The 26652-nt window shown below is 42.2% G+C and overlaps 1 protein-coding gene across 2 annotated transcripts in view; it reads left to right on the top strand.

Moving 5' to 3' along the window:
* The window catches only part of plod2 (procollagen-lysine, 2-oxoglutarate 5-dioxygenase 2), a 182280-nt gene extending 155845 nt beyond the window's left edge, over positions 1 to 26435 (top strand). The window contains exons 14-19 of one of the 2 annotated variants that reach the window (XM_068042599.1): positions 6562 to 6675; positions 16522 to 16587; positions 17646 to 17750; positions 18415 to 18561; positions 22542 to 22667; positions 26101 to 26435. In XM_068042599.1, coding sequence (XP_067898700.1) covers positions 6562 to 6675; positions 16522 to 16587; positions 17646 to 17750; positions 18415 to 18561; positions 22542 to 22667; positions 26101 to 26256 — 714 coding nt within the window. In that variant the 3' untranslated portion in view covers positions 26257 to 26435. The remainder of the gene's footprint in view (positions 1 to 6561; positions 6676 to 16521; positions 16588 to 17645; positions 17751 to 18414; positions 18562 to 22541; positions 22668 to 26100) is intronic. The other variant, XM_068042598.1, reaches the window with a different exon arrangement.
* The last annotated feature ends 217 nt before the right edge of the window (positions 26436 to 26652 follow it).

Here is a 26652-nt window from a genome sequence, read left to right as displayed (position 1 = left end):
GTCTGGCAGCATCTGTGAAGAGAGAAACAGACTTAACGTTTCAGGTCTGTGACCAGGTGTGTGTTCTGATGAAAGGTCATCGACCTGAAACGTAGGCTGGAATTTTACATTGGGCGGGAGGCCCCACCCGCCGGCCAAAAAGTCGGGGGGTGAGCCTGCCTCTGCTGGACCTGGGGAGCCAGGCTGGGACTTTTCGCTCCTTTAGTTGGCCTTGGGCAAGACTTCCATCTCTCTGAGGCAGGAAGTCCCCCCTAATGGGCTGCCAGCCAATCAGCGGGCTGGCAGCTCTTAGTCCCAGCACCGCCACCGGGAGTGGTGGCCACTGCTTGGGACTACACCCAGCCATCGCAAGCAAGGTGAAGTAAAGCCCCGGAACTCAGGTAAGTTTTTGGGGCCTCACCAGGGACAAAGGGCCGGGCCCCGGTGAGGCAAGGTGAGTTGGTTTGTTGGTGGGGGGGTGGGGGGGGGGGGGGAAGTGTTGTGCAGTGGGGGGCAGTTGGGGCTTCGGGTCAGCCTTCCATGTTGCACAGGGTGCCCAACCAGGAGGACCATCCCCAGCCCACAAGAAGGCCACCAGCTTTTTCTTGGCAGTGTTCTTGACCTTTGCCACCCACCCGCCGAGGGTAAAATACCCACGGTGGCGGGGGCGGCCCTTAAGTGGCAGTTAATTGGCCATTTAAGAGTCGTGATTGGCCTGGGGCGGGCGGGCAGGCAGTTTCACGCCCCCCCAATCAGTGTAAAATTGCAGCAGGGTGGGAGGGGCTTGGGAACGGCTTCCCCCCCACCTCCCACTCAATTTTACGCCCCCTTGCCACCAGCCCGCTTGTTGGGGGGCCATAAAATTCCAGCCGTTAATTCTGTTTCTCTCTCCACAGATGCTGCCAGACCTGCTGAGTATTTCCAGTATTTTCTGTGTGTATTTGTTGAAGCTGTAGGCTGACCATAGAAGTCTTGTCAACTGAAATAAAGTTCGTTTATCACTGTTTCTCATCGTAGATGGTGTTTTGTCTATGGTATATAGTAAGAAAACTGGTATTGCATTTATTTAAATGAATTAGGTTGTTCTAATTTATAAAGCCTGGAAACTGTGAATTACTTCAAATAAAGGAATTAGGCACATGGCAGAATCCGAGTACAGCACTGCTGTTTTTTCTAGCTATTTGACATTGTTAAATTTCCAAAAGCTGAGGGTAAGGGAAAAGGGGATTATGTCATTAAGAGTTTTACAGAAAAGCACTGATTTTTCTCAAGCCAGAAAAGGAATTATGTTACATAGTCAAAAGACAACCCAGTTATGAGATCCTGCGTGTAGTTAAGTTCTTGAAGAGTTTATTGAAGAGTCAAAGGTGGCATGAGAAAAGGTTTGAACTTCTGCTGTATTTGAGGTTTTGCATCACAATAGTGTAGATTTATAAAGGATTCTTTTCAGAAATGTTTGCAAATACCAGTGATTCAACCAAATTCCCCCCATCGCCCCGCCGTGTTCCCTGCTGCTGCTATTTACATGCCCTTTTAATCATTAGTTTTGAACCTCCATCCCATAACATAGAATCAAAACTGGTTCAGTTATATACTACCTGTTCAGTGCACAGCTTTGATAAATTTATTCCATTATCAAGTGACATGTTGCACAAATAAAACCAGTGAGGGGGACGGGGTAAATTCTCTTGCATTTGCAGTTTATTGATGGTGTGGCAGTAGATCTGGTACTCTCTGCAGCAAGTATTGCATTTAAAAATAAAATAAACTTGTACAGTAGTGTGCAACTGCGATCACTGCCAGCTGTGCTTTGAATGGGTAGGATATTGAACTATCGTTAATGTCCTATTAACGTGCTTCCCCTTTGATAGATTTTTTTGTCTAATCAAGAATGCCAGTATTCTCTAGAACCTTGCGTAATGCCAAAAATGTGCAACAGATGGATTTGGGGGAAAAAAATGTTCTCATTCTTTGATTAGACATAACATGTTTGGATTTACTGCATTTGCCAGCCTGTGATTTCATCTCCGCCCCACCACTGTTTGTTTTAATGGACACAAAACCAGTGTAATGGCAAGCACTTAGCAGAAAACCCAGCTCAGACGTGTTTTAATGAAGACCAACAGGATCTTTGAAAATGTGACAGTTGATGCATGGCCACTTGTGAAAGGATGACTTTGATCGTACTAAGGGAAGACTTATGTAATTGCACTTATGAAATCTGGTCTTTTATGAAATTGAGGTTGGTATTACCCTCTCAATTCTTTCGTTTCCAAAACCTCAATAGGATTGAGGCCCCCTATTTTCATCCCGCCAGGGTCATGCCAACCGCAGTACCCTTCCACTCAGCGGGGTAAGACTCTGAGAAATAAATGGCAACTGTCAACAATGTTGCAAGGTCAGTGGATAGAAGGCACGATGACTTCAGTTTAAGGGATCTGCCACATGGAGTCTACCCAACTGAAACAGGCAGTTTTGTAAACAAATTGCATCTCTGAAATCTAACCCAGCAACCTCCTGCTACGAAGCTGGGTGGAGGTTGTATTTTTTTGTTACCCAGATAAAATAAAGCTTTCTTTAAGGTTACGAACAAGAAATACAGGGAGGTTTTGAGGAAGAACTTTTTTACTCAGCGAATTCACTGTCTTACGAGGGTGGTGTAAGTGGAGATGATGAATGATTTCAAAAGGAAATTGCATGGGCACCTGAGGGAACTATACTTGCAGGACTATGGAGGTAAAGCAGGGAATGGGACTGATTGGATTGCTCTACAGGGAGCTGGCACTTTGCTTAAAATGGGGCAAGAATGGCAACTCAGCATCCCAGGGTATAGAGTTTTCAGGTGGGATAGAGAGGTGGGATAAAATAGGAGGGGGTGTAGCATTGTTAGTTAAGGAATCAATAACAGTTTTAAGGAGGGATGGTATGCTAAATGTATCATCAAATGAGGCCATATGGGTGGAACTCAGAAATATAAAAGGGGCAGCCACACTACTAGGAGTGTACTATAGACCCCCAAATAGTGAGAGGGAGGGAGAAGAACAAATATGTAGGCAAATTTACGAATGCAAAAACTATAGGGCAGTAATAGTTGGGGATTTCAACTACTCCAATATCAACTGGGCTACAAACAGTGTGAAGGGCACAGAGGGGACAAAATTCTTGAACTGCATTCAAGAGAACCTTTTTTAGCCAGCACGTAACAAGCCTAACGAGAGAGGGCGTAATTCTAGATTTAGTCTTCGGTAATGAAGCTGGGCAGGTGGAGGAAATAACAGTGGGTGACCATTTTTGGATATTGACCATAATACAGTTAATTTTAGCATAATCATGAAAAAGGACAAAGATAAAACAGGAGTAAACGTTTTAAATTGGGGGAAGGCAAATTTTAAGAAACTGAGAGGTGACCTGGCGAAATGGATGAGAGACAGCTACTTGAAGGAAAATCAGTGGCAAACCAGTGGGAGGCATTCAAAAGCGAGATACTACAGGCACAGTGTAGGCATGTCCCCACAAAGATAAAAGGGTGGTACTGCCTAATCTAGAGCCCCCTGGTTATCTAGAAGCTTACAGGGTCAGTTAAAACAGAAAAAGAAAGCTTATGACAATCACAAAAATAGTTTAAAAAGCCTAGAGGAGTATAGAAAGTGCAGGGGTGAAGTAAAAATGAAAATTAGAAGAGCAAAGAAAGGACATCAAAAATTATTGACAGGTAAAATCAAGGAAAACCCAAAGATGTTTCATTAGTACATTAAGAGCAAGAGGATAACTAAGGAAAGGGTAGGGCCTATCAGAGATGTACAAGGGAAATTATGCGTGGATGCAGAAGATGTGGGCAGGGTTCTTAATTAGTTTTTTGTCCCTGTCTTCGCAAAGGAGAGGGTTGATGCAGACATTGTAGTTAAAGAGGAGGAGTGTGAAATATTAGATACGATAAGCATAATGAGAGAGGAAGTACTAGAGGGTCTGACATTCTTGAAAGTGAATAAATCGCCAGGATTTATTGGATTGCATCCCAGGTTGTTAAAAGAAGCCATGGAGGAAATAGCAGATGCGTGAGGATCATCTTTAAATACTCACTAGACACAGGAAAGGTACCAGAGGATTGGAGGTCTGTGAACGTTGTACCATTGTTTAAAAAGGGTGCGAGGGATAGGCCAAATAATTATAGGCCAGTCAGTCTGACCTCGGTGGTGGGTGAATTGTTAAAATCTATTCTCAGGGACAGGATAAACTGCCACTTAGAAAGACATGGATTAATCAGGGATAGTCAGCATTGATTTGTTAAGGGAAGGTCATGTCTTACTAACTAAATTGAATTTTTTGAGGAAGTAACAAGAAAGATTGATGAGGGAAGTGCAGTGGATGTGGTCTACATGGATGACAAGGTTCCAGATGGCAGACTGGTCAGTAAAATGAAAGCCCATGGGATACAAGGGAATGTGGCAGGTTAGATCCAGAATTGGCTCAGAGCTAGGAAACAAAGGGTAGTAGTCGACGGATATTTTTGTGAATGAAAAGCTGTTTCCAGTGGCGTTCCACAGGGTTCAGTGTTGGGTCCCTTGCTGTTTGTGGTATATATTAATGATTTGGACTTAAATGTGGGGGGCATGATTGGGAAATTTGCTGATGGCACAAAAATTTGCCATGTAGTTGATAGTGAAGCGGGTAGCCGTAGACTGCAGAAAGATATCAATGGTTTGGTTGAGTGGGCGAACAAGCGGCAAATGGAGTTCAATCCAGATAAGTGTGAGGTAATGCATTTGGGGAGGGCAAATAAAGCAAGGGAATACACAATAAATGGGAGGATATTGAGTGGGGTAGAAGAAGTGAGAGACCTAGGAGTGCCCACAGGTCCTAGAAGGTGGTAGGACAGGTAGATCGAGTGGTGAAGAAGGCATATGGAATGCTTTCCTTTATTGGCCAAGGTATAGAATTCAAAAGCAGGGATGTAATGCTGGAACTGTATAAAATGCTGGTGAGGCCACAGTTGGAGTATTGCGTACAGTTCTGGTCACCACGTTACAGAAAGGACAAAATTGCTCTGGAGAGAGTACAGAGGAGATTTATAAGAATGTTGCCAGGGCTCGAAAGTTGCAGCTATGAGGAAAGATTGGCTAGGCTAGGGTTGTTTTCCTTAGAACAGAGGAGGCTGAGGGGTGACTTAATAGAGGTGTACAAAATTATGAGGGGCCTAGATAGAGTAGACAGGACCTGTTTCCCTCAGTGGAGAGGTCAATTACTGGGGGGCACAGATTTGAGGTGTTTGGTAGAAGGATTAGAGGGGACATGAGGAAAAACTTTTTCACCCAGAGGGTAGTGGGTGTCTGGAATTCACTGCCAGGAACAGTGGTGGAGGCAGAAACCCTAAATTCTTTTAAAAGTTAGCTGGACATGCACCTGAAGTGCTGTAACCGGCAAGGCTGTGGACCAGGTGCTGGAAGGTGGGATTAGATTGGGCAGCTAGTTTTTTCGGCTGGTGCGGACACGATGGGCTGAATGGCCTCCTTCTGTGCTGTAATGTTTCTATGGTTCTGTGGCTCTATGGCATGGGCTGAATGCCCTCATTATGACTCTATGAATGTGTGTACAGACAGCAGATTTGCCCAGTGGTATTTCATTGCATCTAGGATATTCTAGATACTCTGTTTTTCTTGCTTTTTTCTTTGGATGTCAAATTTCCTTATGAAATGTTTAGCTGGGTTGAAATTGTTTGAAACTAACATAAAAGTGTTCGTGTTATGTTTGCTTTAATTTACAATGGGAGCTTCTGTCGTTATATGGCAAAAAGGTAACTCGAAAGATCAAAACCTGTACTTTTTAAAAAAAAAAGAAACTTGAATTACACCTTCCTTCATTTGGTTTCCAGAAAATGTCTAATTATTGTGCCACTTTTACTTATTTTTTAATTGTCTTAAAACAAGTCAAAATAACATTATCTATTTCCAGGTATTACTAGGTTGAAAAGAGAATTTGATACTTTAAGGCAACACGTTCGGGATCAAGTTCCCTCGAAGATAACGGCAGTGATCGATGTTCAGGGTGTATTTTACATGAAATTTCACTGTGCACACAGAGGAATAGTTCCTACGCATGAAATGATATTTGGGGAACAAGCACTAGCTAGGTATTCTCAGCAAGCACCATCATTTATTTGAAAGTCGGATCAAGACTCAACATTAATGGAGTAAGGAAGCTCTTTACAAAGAGCACTTTAAGATGCATGTGACAGACTGAACATGCAGGCATCTTACCTGGTCTGCATGTCCCCTGCAGAACTGGCTCGTAACGCAACCTTGGGGAGGGGTTCGGGTGTGTGACTGCAATCTGTTGCACAAATTCTGCTGGTCAGATTTGTAAAAATGTTAAGTGCTCTGGAGAATGAAAGCTGTCTTTGCATAATTCTACATTGTCTGCTGAGTAGTCTTTCACACAAGAGCGTCACATTACCACCAACCTTGAATTTTTGGAACATAAACACTCATTCAAGAAATGCATAGATCATTTCAAGTTTTTTTAATAGTGTAGTTTTTATCGTAATAGTTACTTCCAAGAAGTAATTTTTTAAATTTTAATATGCAGGGCATTTTCATGTACATTAGCAACCAGCATGAATTTGGACGACTTCTTCCAACAGAAAATTACAATGCCTCACACTTGCACGCTGATCTTTGGGAAATCTTTGACAATCCATTGGTGAGTATTTACTTTTGTTAGTAAAGTTTTGAATCTGACGTTTTCATTTTAAAACTTATTTTCACATCATGTTTTTATCTTATTTACAAACATCAGTACTGAATTCACTTCAGGGAATCGCTTATGTTCTGTTGTAAAGTTTTCATTAATTCAGTAATTTGAGAAAAATGTATTGATTGCAATGCACTAGTTATGATGTACAACCTGTAACATGAGTGTTTTACATACATGATGACTTGTAACTATGAATTTGTAACAAGGCAGTGACTAAGCTTAACACCTTAAGAAATATTCAAATGGCATTGAGAACACTTGGATGATTTAAACCTCAAAATACATTAATGCCTTACAACACCCTATTTGTTTTGACCTGTAACTCCAACACACAACTGTTTGGCATAAATAGTGGCTAGGTTATTTTGATAGTTAGTCCTGGTTATGCTGCTTGTAAATCTTGCAACTGCACAATGTGCCAGTATAGTTTAGTGGCAGTCCTCTGAAGCAATCAGGGTTGTTACAGGATGAGATTTCCTTGGTGTCTTGTACTTTCCTGTGGTAGGAAGGATCAACGATACAGAGGTTTTGTCACTTCCTTTAATACTCCAGGCTATTTAGCCACTTTATAATGTGTGACAGATCAAGCAATAGTTGGATGTATTTATTTTATGATTTGATGTACTGGCATATTGAGATTTAGAGTGCACACCACTTATATTGGGAAAGGTCGTAAGTATCATAGTTAAAAATGTGTGCATTACAAGGATATATAGGATAGAAACCTTAAGCATTTAAAGATCAAGGTTTAGTACCCTGGCAAGAGTTGTATTTCACACATTGCTCAGCACCCTTTTCTCTACCTTGTTATCAGTTATGGAACTGGCTTAAAGACTGGTGATATTTATGACGTGATGTGAAGACTTGTTTCATGGTTCACTGGCTTTTTGTTGACTGTTGTATATTTTATGTGCTTAAATAAATGCTGCAATCTTGCGAGCTGGCTATGAATAAGAAGGTGACAAAGTCAAAGGGAAGCATGCATCCTTTTTTAGCAGCCAAACCTTGAGACTGAGAAATAATAAAATTAACTGCAAGGATCATCGTTCACTGGATGAAAGCCAAAGGATAATGTGGTGCTCGCTATTATATTTGAATGGAATAGAGTCTGGTAATTTTCATTGTTAAAAAGAGAAAATAATTTTAACATATGCATTACACAAGGGACACAGACTTAAAGTAATGAACAAAAGAGCCTGAGTGAGATGAGAATTTCTTTTACTTAGCGAGTTATTATGATCTGGAATGCACTGCCTGAAAGCAGATTCAGTAGTAACTTTCAAAAGAAAATTGGATAAATACTTAAAGTGGAGAAAATTGCAGGGCTATGGAAAAGGAGCACGGGAGCAAGACTAACTAGATAACTTATTCAGAATTGGCAAAGGCACGATGGGCTGAATGCCAGCCTCTTGTGCGATAAGATCCTATAATTAAAAAGCTGCAAACAGACTGTTAAAAGGTATTTCTGATGGGATATTGAGAAATGGGGTGTTGGATTTTCCCTCCGGGGGGAGGTGAAAAAGGTCGGGACTGTTTGTGGGTCCTGACCCCGCTCCCAGGGGGCAACAGTCGCTCATTGAGATTTTTACGGAGATGCCCCATTAATTAGCATGGAGAGAGGTTTTCCGTCCAATTAAGGACGACAGGCAGGCTGTCAAATCTGGAGGGCCAGCCAGAGGCCTTCCAGCTTGAAAGGAGCAGCAGGCTGTAAAGGAAGGTAAGTAAGAGAGAGGGTGCTTCAAGATGGAGGTGCCCTCTCCTCCAACATTTTGAAATCTTCAAATAAAAAGTAGATTTAGCAGCCAGGTCACCAACATGGGGTGAGGTGGGAGAGCCGCTCTACAGAGTGGCCTGAGGCTGCTCCTGCGTCCAAGCAGGCGGGGGTCCTCTAGGCTAAAGCTCTGGGGACATGAGTTTGAATCCCAGCATGGCAGATGGTGAAATTTGAATTAAATTAAGAAATCTGGAATTAGAAGCTAGTTTAATGGTGACCATGAAACTATTGTCGATTGTTGTAAAAAGCCCATCTAGTTCACCTAATGTCTTTTAGGAAAGGAAATCTGCCAACCTTACCTGGTCTGGCCTACATGTGACTCCTGAACCACAGCAATGTAGTTGACTCTTAAATGCCCTCTGAAATGGCCTAGCAAGCCGCTTCGTTCAAGGGCAATTAGGAATGGGCGACAAATGCTGGCCTAGTCAGCAACGCCTGCATCCCATGAAAGAGTTTTTAAAAAGCCTGATCTACTACCCACCCACTGGCCCTGCCAGTCCTGATCCTGCCTCTGAAAAAAATGGCTAAATTTCAGCCCCACCCACCTCCAATCCCAGCCCTGGCAGGGGCTGAAATGCAGCCTGGGGCTTCAACCCTGATTTTTCAATTGTAAATGTATAGTTGAGTAGTGTACATTGGATTAGCATTTTGTTATGCATACAACAGAAACGTTTGGTACAGATTACAAGATTTTTAAAAATCTCAAAAGAATAGCAGACATCGAGCTGTGAAGCAAGGTTTTTGTTTAATTTAAATGAAAGACTTTCTTTTTTTTGTAGCGCTTTTCATAACAACTTTTGAACACTATCCACCTGTCAGAAACAGCAATTGAAATGTTCCAAGTTTAAATGAAAATTGTTCCGAAAGTGAATTGGAAGTTCATGACTTAATCCCAAGGCATTTTATAAGTATATTAATGGATGGTTGATGGTCGGCACAGACTCGGGCCGAAGGGCCTGTTTCAGTGCTGTATCTCTCTATGACTGTATGACTCTAAGAGCAAGAGGATAACCAGGGAAAGAGTAGGGCCCATTCGGGACCAAAGTGACATTCTGTGTATGGAGCTGGAGGACACAGGTGGCTTGGTGGCAGGAGGCAGAGGGTAATGGTCGAGAGTTGTTTTTGCGAGTGGAAGCCTGTGACCATTGGTGTACCGTAGGGATCGTTGCTGGGGCCCTTGCAGTTTGTAGTGTACATTAATGATTTCGACGTGAATATAGGAGGTATGATCAGTAAGTTCGTAGATGACACGAAAATTGGTGGTGTCGTAGATAGTGAGGAGGAAAGCCTTAGATTACAGGACGATATAGATGAGCTGATAAGATGGGCGGAGCAGTGGAAAATAGAATTCAATCCTGAGAAGTGTGAGGTGATGCATTTTGGGAGGACTAACAAAGCAAGGGAATATACAATGGATGGTAGGACCCTAGGAAGTACAGAAGGTCAGAGAGACCTTGGTGTACTTGTCCATAGATCACTGAAGGCGGCAGCACAGGTAGATAAGGTGGTTAGGAAGGCATATGAGATACTTGCCTTTATTAGCCGAGGCATAGAATATAAGAGCAGGGAGGTTATGACGGAGCTGTATAAAATGCTAGTTAAGCCACAGCTGGAGTACTGTGTACAGTTCTGGTCACCAGACTATAGGAAGGATGTGATTGCACTGGAGAGGGTGCAGAGGTGATTCACCAGGATGTTGCCTGGGATGGAGCATTTCAGCTATGAAGAGAGACTGAAAAGGCCAGGGTTGTTTTCCTTAGAGCGGAGAAGGCTGAGGGGGGACCTGATTGAGGTATACAAAATTATGAGGGGCATTGATAGGTTAGATAGGGAGAAACTTTTTCCCTTAGCGGAGGGGTCAATAACCAGGGGGCATAGATTTAAGGTAAGGGGCAGGAGGTTTAGAGGGGATTGAGGAAAAAAAATTTCACCAGAGGGTGGTTGGAAATTGGACTACACTGCCTGAAGAGGTGGTAGAGGCAGGAACCCTCACAACATTTAAGAAGTATTTAGATGAGCACTTGAAGTGCCATAACATACAAGGCTACAGGCGAAGTGCTGGAAAATGGGATTAGAAAAGTTAGGTGCTTGATGGCCGGAACAGACACGATGGGCCAAAGGGCCTGTTTCTGTGCTATATAACCTTGTGACTCTATGACTCTAAATGCCGATTAAGCAAAATTCATTGTGGAAATAAAACTTCTCCATTTGTGCGATAACTTATTCAATGCATGAGAAAAAATTACTGCATGAGAATGTTGACAAGTAGTAATTTATCAAAAGAAAACATATTAACAAAATATGATTTTTGTAGCTGCTGCATAGGGTTTAATCCCTTTTAAATCTCAATCATGGTTACAGGCTTGCCCCCATCCACCCATGAAAATCCTTAGGGTAATGTATTTATAATGCAAAAAACATCAACTTGCATTTTTGTAGCTGGAAGTAGCCGCATATTACATCTGAAGCAAACATTGCATGGTGACACTGTGGGTGCTTTTGAATGGTTTTAATTTAAAAATGGTGGAAAGACAGGTCATAGCTACGATAGTCACATTTCATTAGGAGGGGTGAATGGGGGGCAAGCCTATAACCATTACTGAGTTTTAAGAGGGATTAAACCATTTGTAGCAGCTACTAAAATCATGCTTTGTTAATTATGTATTTTTTAATTAATCATTACTGTTGTATGTTTGGTATGCTGCCACCTTGGTTCGTCTTGCTTAGAGAGATTCATTGGTCAAGAGTAATTAGAACATTAACCTTTATTACATTATAACTATGTACAGATTCACATCAGTCTATGTGACCTCTCTGAAGCCACGCTGCATCTCTCTTCTAGTCCCTCTCACATGTGATCTCTTACATCATCATGGTAGGAGGTATTCTTTACACTTTCTCAACATTAACCCTTTCAGAACCGAATATAACCTTTGCGCCTCTCTTTTTTCCTGCCAACTGCTAAGTCTCTTCGACTCGCCACACTTTAGCCCCGCCTTTCTGGCTGCCCGCCAGCTCTGGCGAACGCCAGATATATATATCTGCAGATATAGATTCGGTTAATTGATCTGACCAAGAAAGTGTTTTGATTGCTCTCCTGATGGAGGTTATTTAACTTTATTAATCTCTGTGCTTAAATGATTTTTCTTTCGAACTGTGGGAGTAGAGACTTTGCATTAGCACATTTTACCAAAATGCCCTATTTTCCTACAGCAGAAGCAATCGGCTTTGTTTGCAGGACGCTGCTCGCACCTTTGGGTATTTTTGGCGTCACATTGCTGGCAGGGTTTAATGGTGTTTTTCGCTCCACCCGTGTACCTTCTTCTCTGGTGCTTGATTTACAGCCCTCTGGTTAAGGAACTGTAACGTTGCTGGAGGTTTCCTGATCCACGGTCTTTCTTCAACTTTCAGGATTGCTCTGTTGTTCCTCCGGACCTCTGCTTGTCCAGTTTAGACTGCAATAAATCTGATAGGGATTCATCAGTAATACCTACTACAATGAGGTCTCATTAATTCTGCTTTAAGATCTCCATATTCACATCCTTCAGCTGGTCTGTAAAGGTCATTGATAAAAGCATCAACAGTTTCACCTGGGGCTGAATTTTCGTAGCTCGCCGCCATTCAGATTGTGCATGGCACATGCGTGAGATGTGTGTCGCGGAGCCGCCGCGATATTTTGCACGACGGCTTATTAACATAGAGGGTGAAGACTGCATGGCCACGATGACGTAGAGGGGATGGGTGCACCATCCCCGGCAATGGCGTCCGGTGCCACCATGCAAGCTCTGGCGCCATTTTTAAAGGACTTTAGGACCTTCCGTTTATTTTATTGTTTAAAGTGACAGGTGGGAAAAAATTAAAGTAAAGATGTTATTATCAACCCCCCCCCCCCCCCCCCCAATAAGTAATCAATATCTCAAGATCCCTTTCCAGCCAAAAAAATTAAAATTCAATTCTGATCATTCCCCCCAAACTTTCTCCACTTTACCCTTCAATCCCTTCCCAGCATCCTTTCCACCAATCGTGTAAGTTTTTGTCATTTCCTTCCCCCCCCCCCATCCCGGTTCCCCCCGGCCTGAAAATTTCACTCCTTCCCCCCCCCCCCCCCCCCCCCCCCCAGTATTAAAGGTGTGGGACTTTTGACAACCGGCCAGAATATCGGCGTGGGACGGGCATCGCGACAAGGAAAGTAACAATTCTTTAATTATCATTTATGTAGATACGTTAAGTAGGTTATTTTCACTGAGTGTTGGGGTTGGGCTCCGCCCGGAGGTCTCGCCGCTACTGGTAAAATGGGGCAGGACCTTCCTGGTGTCGAGGCCTGTGGCAGGCCACTCCCAGAAGGGTTTTCCAGGCCCTCCGCCATGACCCCCGCCGTCAGTGGGCTAGTATAATTCAGCAACAAAAACAAGAAATGCTGGTATCACTCAGCAGGTCTGGCAGCATCTATGGAAAGAGAAGCAGAGTTAACGTTTCGGGTCAGTGACCCTTCTTCGGAACTGACAAATATTAGAAAAGTCACAGATTATAAGCAAGTGAGGTGGGGGTGGGGCAAGAGATAACAAAGGAGAAGGTGCAGATTGGACCAGGCCACATAGCTGACCAAAAGGTCACGGAGCAAAGGCAAACAATATGTTAATGGTGTGTTGAAAGACAAAGCATTAGTACAGATTAGGTGTGAATACACTGAATATTGAACAGCAGCAAGTACAAACCTGAAAAAAAAACCTGAAAAAACAGTGGGTAAGCAAACTGAACAAACTAAGATGAAATGAAATAAATGCAAAAAAAGATAGTAAAAAATGTAAAAAAGAATGTTAAAAAAAAGGAAGAAAAAATAACTAAAAATGAAAGTAAAATGGGGGGCTGTCATGCTCTGAAGTTATTGAACTCAATGTTCAGTCCGGCAGGCTGTAGTGTGCCTAATCGGTAGATGAGATGCTGTTCCTCGAGCTTGCGTTGATGTTTACTGGAACACTGCAGCAATCCCAGGACAGAGATGAGAGCAGGGGGGAGTGTTGAAATGGCAAGCAACCGGAAGCTCAGGGTCCTGCTTGCGGACTGAGCAGAGATGTTCGACAAAGCGGTCACCCAGTCTGCCCCTGATTTCTGGACCTATCTGTTGAATCTTGCCTTTCCTAAAATCTTAATGCTCCGCAGGTTGAAATAAGTTTCAAAAGTTTTTAAAACTTCATCAAATTTGGCAGATCTCTCATTAATGCCTTGTCTTGTAATAACATCATCTGCTATAGCCCCAATAGAAAACAGCAATGTGTTAACTTGCTCTGCTTCAGACTGGCTGTCTAATTTGGAAGCAATTCTGTATCTCACCAATCTTTTTCAGCAGAGTGACCAATTTTGGGTTTGATTTGGTCCTTCCATTAATCCAAACCTGACTGGTATTATGAAATTAAGATCCATAGCTTCAATTTGTTTTACTTTCTCTTTTAAATTTTTCCCTCCAGTATCGGACGTTTCCCGTGCTTTTCAGCCCCACGCTGACTCCCGCTATGGCCACCGTTTCGCCCTTTGAAATCTCGCCGCTAGACTTAGGATTTATTTCCTCTTTGTATTAAACTCAGTTTTACAGCTTTACTGCTATACTCCTTCAACTCCCTTCGCTTAGAGAATCGAGTATTTGCAGCCTCATTGTTTTTTTTTTCTCGCACCGGTCGCCACAGGTAATGGCGCCGATGTCAGATCAGCCCTCGCTAAGGACTTTCCCGGTGTTGCCTGCCTAGTGCCGTTTGGGACAAATGTTTTAGCCCTCCTTCAGGGTTGCTCACCAGATCCTCAATCATTGTTTGGTTCTCCAACTCAAAGCCTGCGATCGCTGCACCAGGTTTCTACCAGCCAATTCCCTGACTTTCTGTATCTGGAGCTCTGGAGCTTTTCCACAGCCTCTTCTCAGGTTCTGCAGTTTTGGCGCCTTTTCAGGTCAGCGCTCTGCAAATAATTGCTTCAAATTCTTCTGAGTGTAGCATAGTAAGAACCACCGTTGTTCTCGATCTCATCGCTGATCACTATGTTTTATGTTTGTTTGGTACGCTGCCACCTTAGTCAAGCTTAGGGATATTCTTTAGTCAGGAGTAATTAGAACATTAGCCTTTATTACATTGTAACTATGTACAGCTTCAGATCAGTCTATGTGACCTCTCTGAAGCCACACTGCATCTCTCTTCAAGTCTCTCTCACATGTGATCCCTTACATCATCATGATGGGAGGTATTCTTTACACTTTCGCAACATTAACCCTTTCAGACCCTTATATAACAAATACATGTCAACATTCCCATGCAGTAATGTTTTTCAGCATCTAATAAGCTATTGCAATGATCAATAAGTTTTATTTCCACAATGGATTTTGTTTCATCGCCATTCATCTGAAACACTTCCACTTCATTTTAGGAACAATTTTCTTTTCTTATTGCTCCCTTTAATTTTTGTACTGGTTGTAATTTGCAACAGTCATGTTGTAATACAACCAGCTTTGGCTTGATGTGCTGCATTTAATCAGCATCTGTGGAGTGGAACACAGAGAACAAAAATGTTCTAATAATGAGAGGGTGGGAGAACCAGATGTGAAGCTGTAACATTAAAACCGTGGGCTCCATAACCAATTAATTTGCTGTCCTGTAGGGTCTTGAGAGAGGGAGGAAATGGAAAAATTGTGAAGTTAAAAAGCAATTCATAGTAAAATAACCGAGTTTCATACAGCACCACATTATATTTTATTTGCAGTATTAAGTTCCTTTTGGAAATGCACTAGTAATGCAAAAACATCAGCTTGCATTTATATAGCTGGAAGTAGTACTGCATATTCAAACTGAAGCAAAAATTGCATGGTGACACTGTGGGTGCTTTTGAACCCTACCCAGTGATCAGAAACTAGGGGTGTAAGCAACTAAAATACCTTGCATTACTTACTCAACAGGATGACACTGTCGCCAATAATAACCTGCTTTACTGAACAGGTACCCATCCAAAGCTGACAGGGTCCTTCTTTCCATGTGCATGTCGTATCCTGATGACATCATTGAGACCTGACTGTAAGTTTGAGCGGGGAACATTGTGTGCTTTCCCTGCCAGACCACCTCAGGACAGAAGAGGATCAGCCCCAGAAGAGGCTGAAAAATAATCGTATTTTTCTTTGTTTTTTATGGGGTCAAGAGGAGCACGAGTATTCCTTCCGGCCCCACAAAGGAAGCTTAGGCCACCTCGATGCCAGATTACACCCCCCCATCTCTGCCCCCACCCCTCCAATAGACCACACCTTCCAGAACACAAGATGCCCCCAGAACCTGATCTCGCCAACTGCCTTGTGTTGGTGGGCAGCCATGAGCCACAGGCAGTAACTGCTTCCCAGCCATTCTAGGAGTTGGACCAGTGGCATGTTAATGAGGCCCAGGAATTAAAATAGCCCCAGGCCAGATCTCTGCAGTAGTAGGTGAGTTTACACCACCCACCCACTGTTAAAATCCAGCCCCTTCTGGTGGAATGAGTACCAAGTCAAAGTTCATAATATAGCTGCAGCCATCGGGGAAGGGAAGGTTAATTGAAATGTGTTTTTTTTCCTCTTTGTTAACTACTCATTTATTTTGGCATGGTTTATTTCCGCTCATGGAATTGGCTCTGATGTCTGCATCCTCTTCCCACTCCCCAACTTTATGTCCATGCCTACAGTTATGCTATTATTATAAAAGGTTCATAATTCTTTAATTTGCTTTCCTGTGGGGTTTTACTGAGAGACAGAGTGTTGCGCTGATGTGGGTGTTAGATTCTGGAGAGTTGCCTGATCCCCTCCAACTTTTTAGTGCTTGGAGTGTGAGTTACCCACCTCCGTAATCAACTGAGATGTTGCATGTCGGATCAGACTGAGGGGAAAAGGAGATGGAAATGAGGGGGAAAGACCAACTTTAGAGCAGAACGGCACCAGGTAAACATTAGTTTGTCCATAATTTGCCTGCAGTGTAAATGAGCTGGCTTTATCCCTGATGATCACTATTTATATTTTTCAGGATTGGAAGGAAAAATACATTCATCCAAACTATTCAAAGATATTCACTGGGAAAGTGGTTGAAGAGGTATGTAGTAGTTTGCTGAGAGTAATCAAAACACTGTCCATTCGAACATTCGCTGCTCCTTGTAGATCCATAGATGGTAATCATTGAAAACTATTAGAGCTTTTCCATTTGCTTAGCCAGCAGCTATTTTGTCTGCATATATTAAGGCAAACGGCCCTCTCCACAGTGCACAATATATTCCAGACATAGGACCACTCAGCGTCTCTCTAGTAGCACATTATGTAAGTTTTCTAATATGACCATCTAGTCCTTGCAAATTATATCCCTCTTATCTCAGCATTCTTGTCAGAAGATGGGTTATTATTTCTCAGTCACTTCTCATGTTTATTTTCTCACATACATTGTGATGCTGCAGCTAAGATCTTATGGCTAGGATTTTACTCTTCAGTGCTCCTGGAACACATCAGGTTTGCATATCGCAAATTTCCCCGCATGCAGCCCAATACCATGGGGTGCAAAATGTTATGTTCTGTCCTTCCAATGTGAACCAGGAAAACTGAAGCAGAAAATCCCACCCCAGGTGTCCATTGCTTTTTGCTATAACTCTGCTGTATATCTGAGGTTCCTTTGTGTTAGGAAATAGTTGAATATTTGGTAAAGGAAAACGTGCATCATTGGGGGTGGGAGGGGATAGAAAATAAAGCCTGTATTTATTAGACGGAAAAACTTGTACACTATAGTGTCTGTCACACAATGCCATAGATCTTCAAGTCTCAAAACCGTGTCCTTTTTATTATCTTACCACATCATACACCACACAATATCTAATGTGCTTAGGATCCCATATGCATTTCAGTAAGGAAACTAAAACTATTTTAAAAGAATCTCCAGCTATTACAGTAATATAAAAATGACACATGCCCAGCAGTAAGCTTAGGCAATAATTCAGTTTTGCGGGTCTGATTGTAAACTATTACTGCTGCACTGAATTGCCGTGTCATTTTGATCTGTGTGGTTCCTTGAAGGTTAATTTGTTTCTCCAGCCAATGCGGAATGCAACCTGTATTTCTACTACCACTATTTAATGCAGACTTTGTTTCTCTTTTTGTACTTGGCAGCCATGTCCTGATGTCTTCTGGTTCCCCATATTTTCAGAGACAACATGTGATGAACTTGTGGAGGAAGTAGAGCACTACGGCATTTGGTCTGGTGGAAGGAATGAGGTGAAACCTTGGATTGACATACATTATTTCCATTAAGCTGCACTGCTATTCCTCTCTCGCAGTCATTTTATTTATATATTTTAAAAATCAGGTATCAGAGTAGGCAAGTTTTGCTTCTAGTTCCTATCGACTGCTTTTTTAAAAACCTTTTTTTTTTAAATCTTTCTGTTCCTCCGTTCCCCCCACCCCACCCCACCCCACCCCACCCCACCCCACCCCTCCCGTGTGTCTTGCTCACATTACAGTACAGTCATTAATTCAAATGAGCTGTGGATATAGAGCTTTCCTCCCTAAATCTCTCTGTCACTCTACATCTCTCTCTCCACCTTTAAGACATGCCTACTTCTTTAACCACACTTTTGGTCATCTGCCCAAATATCTCCTTATGTGGCTTGGTGTCAAATTTTGTTTGAATACGCTCCTGTGAAGTGCCTTGGGACGTTTTACTATGTTAAAGGCACCCTAGAAATGCAAGGTGATGGTCAAAAAAGCAAGATTGAAGTAATTCCAGATTAGTACAGTCACAAAAACTGAGGAATTTTTTGGCCTGAATTTAGTCAGGAATCAGGAAACCATGACATGTTTACTTCTGTGTCTGTGTTTATCTTTTAAATTTTTTGAAGCTGAAAGATCTCAGCCCACTGACTCATCCGTTCTGTTTAAGGATAAGCGGCTGGTTGGCGGATATGAAAATGTTCCTACTGACGACATTCATATGACCCAGGTTGGACTGGATCACGTGTGGCTGCAATTCATTCGGGAGTACATTGCACCAGTGACACTGAAGCTTTTCTCTGGTTATCACACCAAGGTATGGCTGTACCTTCACGAATGTTTAATGTTAACAAAGGAAGTGCAAAATGTGCCTTGTGCCAACTCCTAGGGCTGATTTTTCAGTGTGCGGTGGGGAAGGAACAGAGGCGGGTGGTCCAGCTTCCCAAACCAGTGCCAATGTGCAGCAGTCTTGGAAACAAAGTGGGGAAATGTGACCCAGCAACCTGCCTGAATATGGTGGATGAGTTACTGATCATGTCAGCAAGCTAATTATCAGCTTATTGAGGGCCAGTATGTCGGATTTTTGACAGAAGGCAAGGGGACCACGAAGGGTCTCAGGCACATCCATGAAGAGGAGGCAGCAACGTATCGGGGAGTCTATGTGGCTGTGGGAGATCATCGTGAGGCAGTATAAAAGAGGGAAGGCTTGGAGAGATGCTCATGCATTGGCACACAGTTAGCATTGGGTAAGCAAAGCTCCCTGAGCATTTGGACTGCGACGCTGGGGCACCTGGGGAAGAGGAAGTGGTGGAGGGGGTCATGAGCCTGCAGGAATCTCAGGGGCGTAAGAGGGTGGTCCAGGAAGCCCTGACAACTTGCAAGGCCAGACCTGTGCCACCCATTCTAAGCTGGATTGAGGACCCATCGATGTGAGTGTATCTTTGCTGGTGGAGGATGCACTTGAATGACATGACCATACAGGCTCTGGTGCTTCATCTTCCGCAGACGACACCAATGACGTCCCTCTTGCAGCTGCTGTTGATGTATTGGCATGGCGTCCATTGGGGAGGAGTGCAGTCCAACCCCTTCACCTGGAGATTTTGATATCATTTCACCTTGTCTTGGACAGAATCCCATCTCTCCATTGCCCACTGCTTGTTGCGATGCCACCTAGCAATTTCAAGAGCTACCTCCACCCTGGAGGTAAGAATAGTAAACCGGGGCATTCCATAACCTGAGCACGCTCTTCTCTCCTGCAAGGTCGAGAGAGAGTTAAGACAATGCTGCCCTATCTCACCACTTCCAGAAGAGCAATCACATGAGATGTTGCCGTTTTCAGTGTTGCCTCCTCCACAATAGCACTATAGTCATGAGATTTGCTTATGGCTCACTATTGCTCCTGGGCACACAGTTCTCCTTTGTTCAGGGGCACTATGTAGCCTCAGGCTGCTGAGCCCATGTGTATACTGGTGACTACAGACCTAGAAGCCTTTCATGTGGGTGTCGCATTGCATTTACATTGCCAGTCTCAAGAAGATCATTGAAACGTTTGTGGCATTCAGCCCACGTCCTCCTCACAACGCTGCAGCTACTCAGAGCATGAGTCTGGCTGGAAAACCTTCTCCTGCCACTCTCAGGAAACAGAACACTTCTCCTTGCTCCAAAAGAACCTCTAGGGAGGCATCTGAGAAACATGGTACCTGAACTGGTGCTGGCTTGCTACTATCCTCCCCCCTATTTCTGCATGAAGTAGCAACACATTAATGGTTGCTATTTGCTTTTTAAATCGGGCTTTCTGAGTGCAGTTCCTGCCTCCTCCCCGCTCCCACTGCCCATAATTGGACAGTTATCTCGACGTCTGATCAATTAGTGGCCTTTTCTTTCAAAATCATGTCCCGACACCAGATCAAAAATCCTGTTTCTAGTTTTTGAATTATACAAAATAAAATGGTCACATCCTCAGTCTGCCTGCTGTGCTGCAGTAGAATGAGCTGACAGTGTAGAATCAATTAAACTAAAACTTTCTCTTTATATGTGTATGTTATTCAGATGTTCTAGAGAGTGATTTCTTACCAACTTACTGCCATTCATTCATTGATGTTCCAGGTGTAAATTCACACTTGGAAGGTGTGGTATGATTGTCTATTTGTTAAGTCACACTTGGCTAGTAGGGTGTTCTCATCCAGGTGTTAAGTCACAAATTCCAACATAGTTTAACATGCTGGAATTGTGGAATCTAGAAGAATTGATCACAATCAAAATCTGATTTTCAAAACCATGTAATTGAAATTGTTTATAGTGATCAATGGCACTCGATGGTACTAATCTTTATTAGCTGATCCCATTGCTTAAAGAACATTCTCTGTTGCAGCTTTATAAATCTGCAGAAGTAACTGTATCAGTGGATCCTGACAATCACGTAATGATTCCTCCATTAAGCAATGCTGTGAACTGATGACATTTATCAGCTGCTCGGCCTGTCTTCCCCAATGTAGTCCACAGACTCTCCTTCCCATCAATTGGCTAAGAATGTAGCACTCCTGATACTGATGCTTTTCATTTACACATTCTAAAACCTGCCACTTTTATGTGGAACACTGCTTAGGCTCACTGGCTATTAAACAGGTGAGCAGGACATCCAAGGGGAGTGATTGAGGAGTTGATTAATCACTTGTTCAGCTATTTAATGTGCAGTTGAGCACTAAGGAGAGCCACTCGGGGTACTGACCAATCGATTATCATAATCTTTTAGGCTAGTGACCACATGGATCACTATAACTGAAAAATGTAAATCTTTTATGCCAGAGCAATGGACTCAGCTAGTCTCAGTAAAGCTACAGATTCTGAATTGTTGTCATGTAGTGTACTACAGTACAATCATAAATTGCACTCTCGATACCAACCATGATCTAGTCCAGCAAACAAAGGGGTCTCTGATTGAAGACAGCAAGTACGACAGTGGCATCTAGAGCCATTGTGCTCTTGGAAGAGGTAAAGTATGAAGGGAGGTACAAACACCCAAAGGGAGAACAAGCAGGGAATGTTATTATGCTAGGACAGTGCTGAGTGCTAAAGTGCCAATCAATGCCCTGCTGAAATGTTACTTTTTCTGGAATGAAGGGAAAAAGTCAGCTCCTGTGATTTCTGCATTCAGTGTGCTGCTAATTTAAATCATACTGAGGGCAGTTGACAAGTCAATGGTGGGAGTTTCTCTACAGGAAGAAGAAGGGAAAAATTAAAGTTATCGGGCGGCACAGTGGTGCAGTGGTTAGCACCGCAGCCTCACAGCTCCAGCGACCCGGGTTCAATTCTGGGTGCTGCCTGTGTGGAGTTTGCAAGTTCTCCCTGTGTCTGCGTGGGTTTCCTCCGGGTTCTCCGGTTTCCTCCCACAGCCAAAAGACTTGCAGGTTGATAGGTAAATTGGCCATTATAAATTGCCCCTAGTATAGGTAGGTGGTAGGGGAATATAGGAACAGGTGAGGATGTGGTAGGAATATGGGATTAGTGTAGGATTAGTATAAATGGGTGGTTAATGGTCGGCACAGACTTGGTGGGCCGAAGGGCCTGTTTCAGTGCTGTATCTCTAAATAAAAAATAAATAAAATAAATAATAAATAAATAGGACCATTGCTGCATTCTCTCTCAAGCTCCAAGAGGAATCTGAAACACAGAAGCCAGAAATACCTCAACAAATTTTTTTCAAGAGTCACAATGTTTGGAAGTATTTTACTGATGTGATTGGCTGTGCCACTCTTGGTTGCCTACAACTAATCATTTTTTATTACTGGAACTTACTAAAATGTTTCCTTCCACATGTCTGTTAATATTGCCCCCAACAAAGATATTGCTGGCTAACGATTGTCAATAGAGTTGTAAATTTGACTTTGCCCATTTTGTCCTTTCTAGGCAAGAGGTGGGATGCACGTAACGCAATCCATTTCAAAATGCCCATGCCATTGCCCTTCACAAATTCTTAGGAGTCAAGCTAGTAGAAACCTAAAAAAAAATGTACAAGGCTGGACTTTACAGTTGATGTTATTTTATTGTTTGTTCTAATGCCTTTTTTGTATTCCAGGTGATATTAAAATAGCGCTCACCAGAAAATCTAGGCCACATTGTTAAATGTTTAACTCACCAACTTGTGGGTTTTGATAGTCTTTTCAAATGTATTTTCATATTTTTGGCAAACTGAAAGTTGTTGGAAAGGCAATTGATGAGTACACCAACATCACAATGTCACAAAAATGATTAAGCAGCCCAGCAGTTTTCAGTGTTGTTGGTTTATTTTCTTACCAGGGTTTTGCCATGTTGAACTTTATTGTAAAGTACACGCCAGAGAGACAGGCTTCTCTAAGGCCTCATCATGACTCCTCTACATTCACTGTAAACATCGCCTTAAATAATAAAGGAATCGATTATCAGGTGAGTTAAACATGTCCCTTGTATTATTTTATTTTATCAGTAAGTCAGCTCATGTCTTCTCACTTGAATCTTCAGTAAAGGCCTTACTTTTAAATTCATTTAGGTTTCTACTTTCAGTTTGACTGCTTTGTAGTTAGGAAAAATCAGAGTAGGAATTGGATTAAACTTTTTAACTCGTTTCTTTAATACACTGTTCATGCTTGAAAGAAATTTGGAAATGATGTTCGATGCAACATAATTTTTCCAATCGTGTTATTTAAGGCTGGCATTAACCTGTTTAAAAGGACTTCTCAGTCCTAATAGGGTATGCAAAAGCAGAAAAGTGTCATGCAAATGTCATTCTCCTGAAGTATAATTGTAAACCCAATGATTAAGTGAAAAGTGAAAGTGCCTAAAAAGGGACTCTATTGTACTAACATCAACCTTAAGGTATTTTAAAGCTTTTCACCAGGTGAGGGTGATGGACCCTGAGCAAAGTTTGAGGTAGGTAACAAAGTTATGCTTGAAAATTAGGATTTTGGTGGTGGAAAGAAATTTGGCATATCATGATAGCTAAAACTGAGGTGTCAATTCTTGATTGTGCGTTGTCGGGATTAGCATTTACCACTTGGGTTGGTTAATCAAACAGTGACATTTTTGCATCTCTTGGATGTGGTTTGAGATGAACTTTCCAGTCCTCTGGACAGAGAAGCAACAGTCTGGAAAGAGAGTGGATGCAAGAAGAGAGGCGGAAGAAGATGACAACCAATGTTTTGCAGTTCAGACATTCTCAGGCTAATTTTACAGAGTTCACATAACACCGTATGTAGCTTAAATATAGAAGTCCTGGCTGTAAGTCAAAACATAATGCATTGACATCATAAACAAGATTATCATGTCCCGTCATAACCCAAATGCCTTCATCTAGTCAGATTTCATTGTTGGGCACTTTGTTACTGCATGGTTGCAAAGATTCATCATCTGATGTGTTGTTTGGTTTTATTTCTCTGCCACACCCTCCATGGTTCCAGCTGATAGCTTACATTAAAGTCAATGAGCTGAACCCACTAATGAAATATGCTTCATTATTGTAAAATCTAGTTACAGTCTATTGGGCTTGCCTCATTTCACATCTCTATTTGAGGTAGGTTTTAGATATATTATAGCAATCCCTACTCCTATAATCTGGCAATTGCAGGTGGCACTTGGTGCCATCCGATTTTCTAGGACTTATTGTATAATTTTGCTTTCTGTGATATTACTTGATATTATTACAAGTTTCAGGTCTACCTTGGGTATCCTTTCAGATACAGTGGTCCCGGTCACCATAAGCCATCTGAGCATCTTGCATTCAGGTGTTGTGTGTCTGTATGGCTTACTATCTAATTATACAATAGAACAACAAAGGGTGTAAAAATAAGACACCCCCCCCGCCCCCCCCCCCCCACTCCACTGCCATGTGATGTGAACTGGATATCGTGCCTTTTGGATGTGTGCTTTTCTCCAATCTTTTCAAAGGTGGACTGAATAACTTGGTGAGAGGAACCAAGATACAAATTGTTAAGCTGCTCTATTTCGCAGAGAGTAATGCGGAGATGTTGGTATGGTGGTAATGTCACTGAACGAGTAATCCAGAGGTAATAAAAACAAGAAATGCTGGAAATACTCAGCAGGACTGGCAGCATCTGTGGAGAGAGAAGCAGAGTTAACGTTTCAGGTCAGTGACCCAAAACGTTAACTCTTCTTCTCTCTCCACAGATGCTGCCAGACCTGCTGAGTATTTCCATCACTTCTTGTTTATATTTCAGATTTCCAGCATCTGCAGTATTTTGCTTTTATTTTAGTGAGTAATCCAGAGGTCCAGGTTAATGTCCCTGGGGACATGGGTTCAAATCCCAGTACCGCAGCTGGTGGAATTTAAATTAAATTAATTTAACTAATTAACAAAAATCTGGAATTGAAAGCTAGTCTCGGTAATGGTGCCATGAAACTATCATTAATTGTCGTAAAAACCCATCTGGTTCACTAATGTCCTTTAGAGACCTGATCTGGCCTACTTGTGACTCCAGATCCACTACAATGTGGCTGACTCTTGTCTGCCTTCTGAAATGGCCTAGCTAGCCACTTAGTTGTCGAGGGCAATTAAGGGTGGACAACAAATGCTGGCCTTGCCAGTGATGACGACATGCCATGAAAGAATTTTTAAAAATTGAGAAAGAGCAACAGTCAAAGCAAATTTTACTTGTCAGTCTCTCTTCTCTCCTCAGAAAAACAGGGAGAGAGAAAATAGACCATGTTGCCTGACTTATTTGTTATTGCATGCCTTTCATACTAGACAACTTTTAAATGCAAAACCTATACCTTCAGCGTCCAGCTCCCAAGCCTAAGACTGTTTTTCACAGTCCTTTCTTCAAAACTCAATTGCCCTGAACATAGATGTTTCCCTTCGTACTGACCTGCAGGAATTGAGAGGGATGATGTCTTTTGACAACTTCGCGTGGTGGTCTTCATCTGTGTGCCTTTCAGTCAAACCCATTACCCCTCTTCACAGGCTATTAGCTTAATGTGCCCAGTCATCCTGCTTAATGCCAGAATACTAAAAATTGGAAAGTTTAAATGGGGTGGGAATTGGGTAATTTTAAGATAATCTGCCTGGTGGCAAACTGACTGGATTGAATGGCGCGTGCATTTACATCTCACCCGATTTTACTTTCCGTTTGGACAAGTTAGGTTAAAATTACCCTATTCTGTCTGGTATCCACTTGACAGCACTGAAATAGCAGAAGTAAAGATGCCATGGAACAAATGTTGTCCAATGATGGAAATTAGCAATAAATAACTAAATTGTTAATTACTGCATCATTTTACAGGCTGCTGCATATTGAAGCAGATGCTAAAAGAGCCTTTTTCCCCATGTATAAAGCTCTGATAGATCGCCAGTGATAACAATTAGAACTTCCTGATAATCAACAGCATCCATATATCATCAGCAGTGATATTACAGACTTTATTCATCATCCCTGAAGAATGTGGAGCTGCAGGATAGTTGGCTAATGGTATAAAGAGTAAACCAACCAAAAACCTTCAGAACCTATTCAGATTAACTCACTCTCCTGCCAACAATGGCTAACTTCCAATTCATATTCCAAAATGGTTTATTTTTGCTTGTACAGGGGACAGAGCTGATCCTCATAAAAAGTTTATTTCAGCATTAAATATTTCTAAGACAGGTAGATAAAAAGATAGATTTCATGCACCATGTCCACCACACAAATGGTCACATTTTGTTATCAATGTAAAGCAGTTATGGAGAAAGACATAAACATAGTACTTGGTTCTTCTGAGCATATGTATGTAAGACAATTTACGCAGGCCATCTGTTTTCAATACTGGATAGCAGAATAAATTTTAGCTGTTCAAAAATGTGGCAAAATAAATCCCTTTCTCATTCCAGGGTGGAGGCTGCAAATTCCATCGATATAACTGTGCTGTTGAGTCCCCCAGGAAAGGATGGAGTTTCATGCATCCAGGAAGACTAACTCATCTCCACGAAGGGCTTCCAACTACAAATGGAACAAGATATATTGCAGTGTCTTTTGTTGATCCATAGAACTCTAATGTTCTTGCACCCTATTGAACACACAAAATAGGACAAGAGACTTGTCTTTTGAAACTCCCAACCCCCAATTCAAGATATAATAGGGTAGAACTTTTTGTTTCGGGCAGTGGCACAAAATGGGCAATATTGGATCGGCTGCTCATTATATGCAGTGCCTGATATTTAATTCCATTGAGCAATGAAACTGAATGCCAGCCATTACTTATGACGAGCAGCCAATCTGAAATCACCTGTTTTGTGCCACTGCCCGAGCTGAGTTTCTACCCCAGTATTTTTGTAACAGATGCTTGAATTTCCTAGTGATGATCCAGAAATTAGTATGTTTCTTAATTGCAAATTTCTATTAAATTTGAATGATTATTTGTATGAAAGGCAGTGTCAGTGAGA

This window comes from Heterodontus francisci, chromosome 11, assembly GCF_036365525.1.
Source record: "Heterodontus francisci isolate sHetFra1 chromosome 11, sHetFra1.hap1, whole genome shotgun sequence".
Lineage (NCBI taxonomy): Eukaryota > Metazoa > Chordata > Chondrichthyes > Heterodontiformes > Heterodontidae > Heterodontus > Heterodontus francisci.
This window is presented reverse-complemented; position numbering and strand designations above follow the sequence as displayed.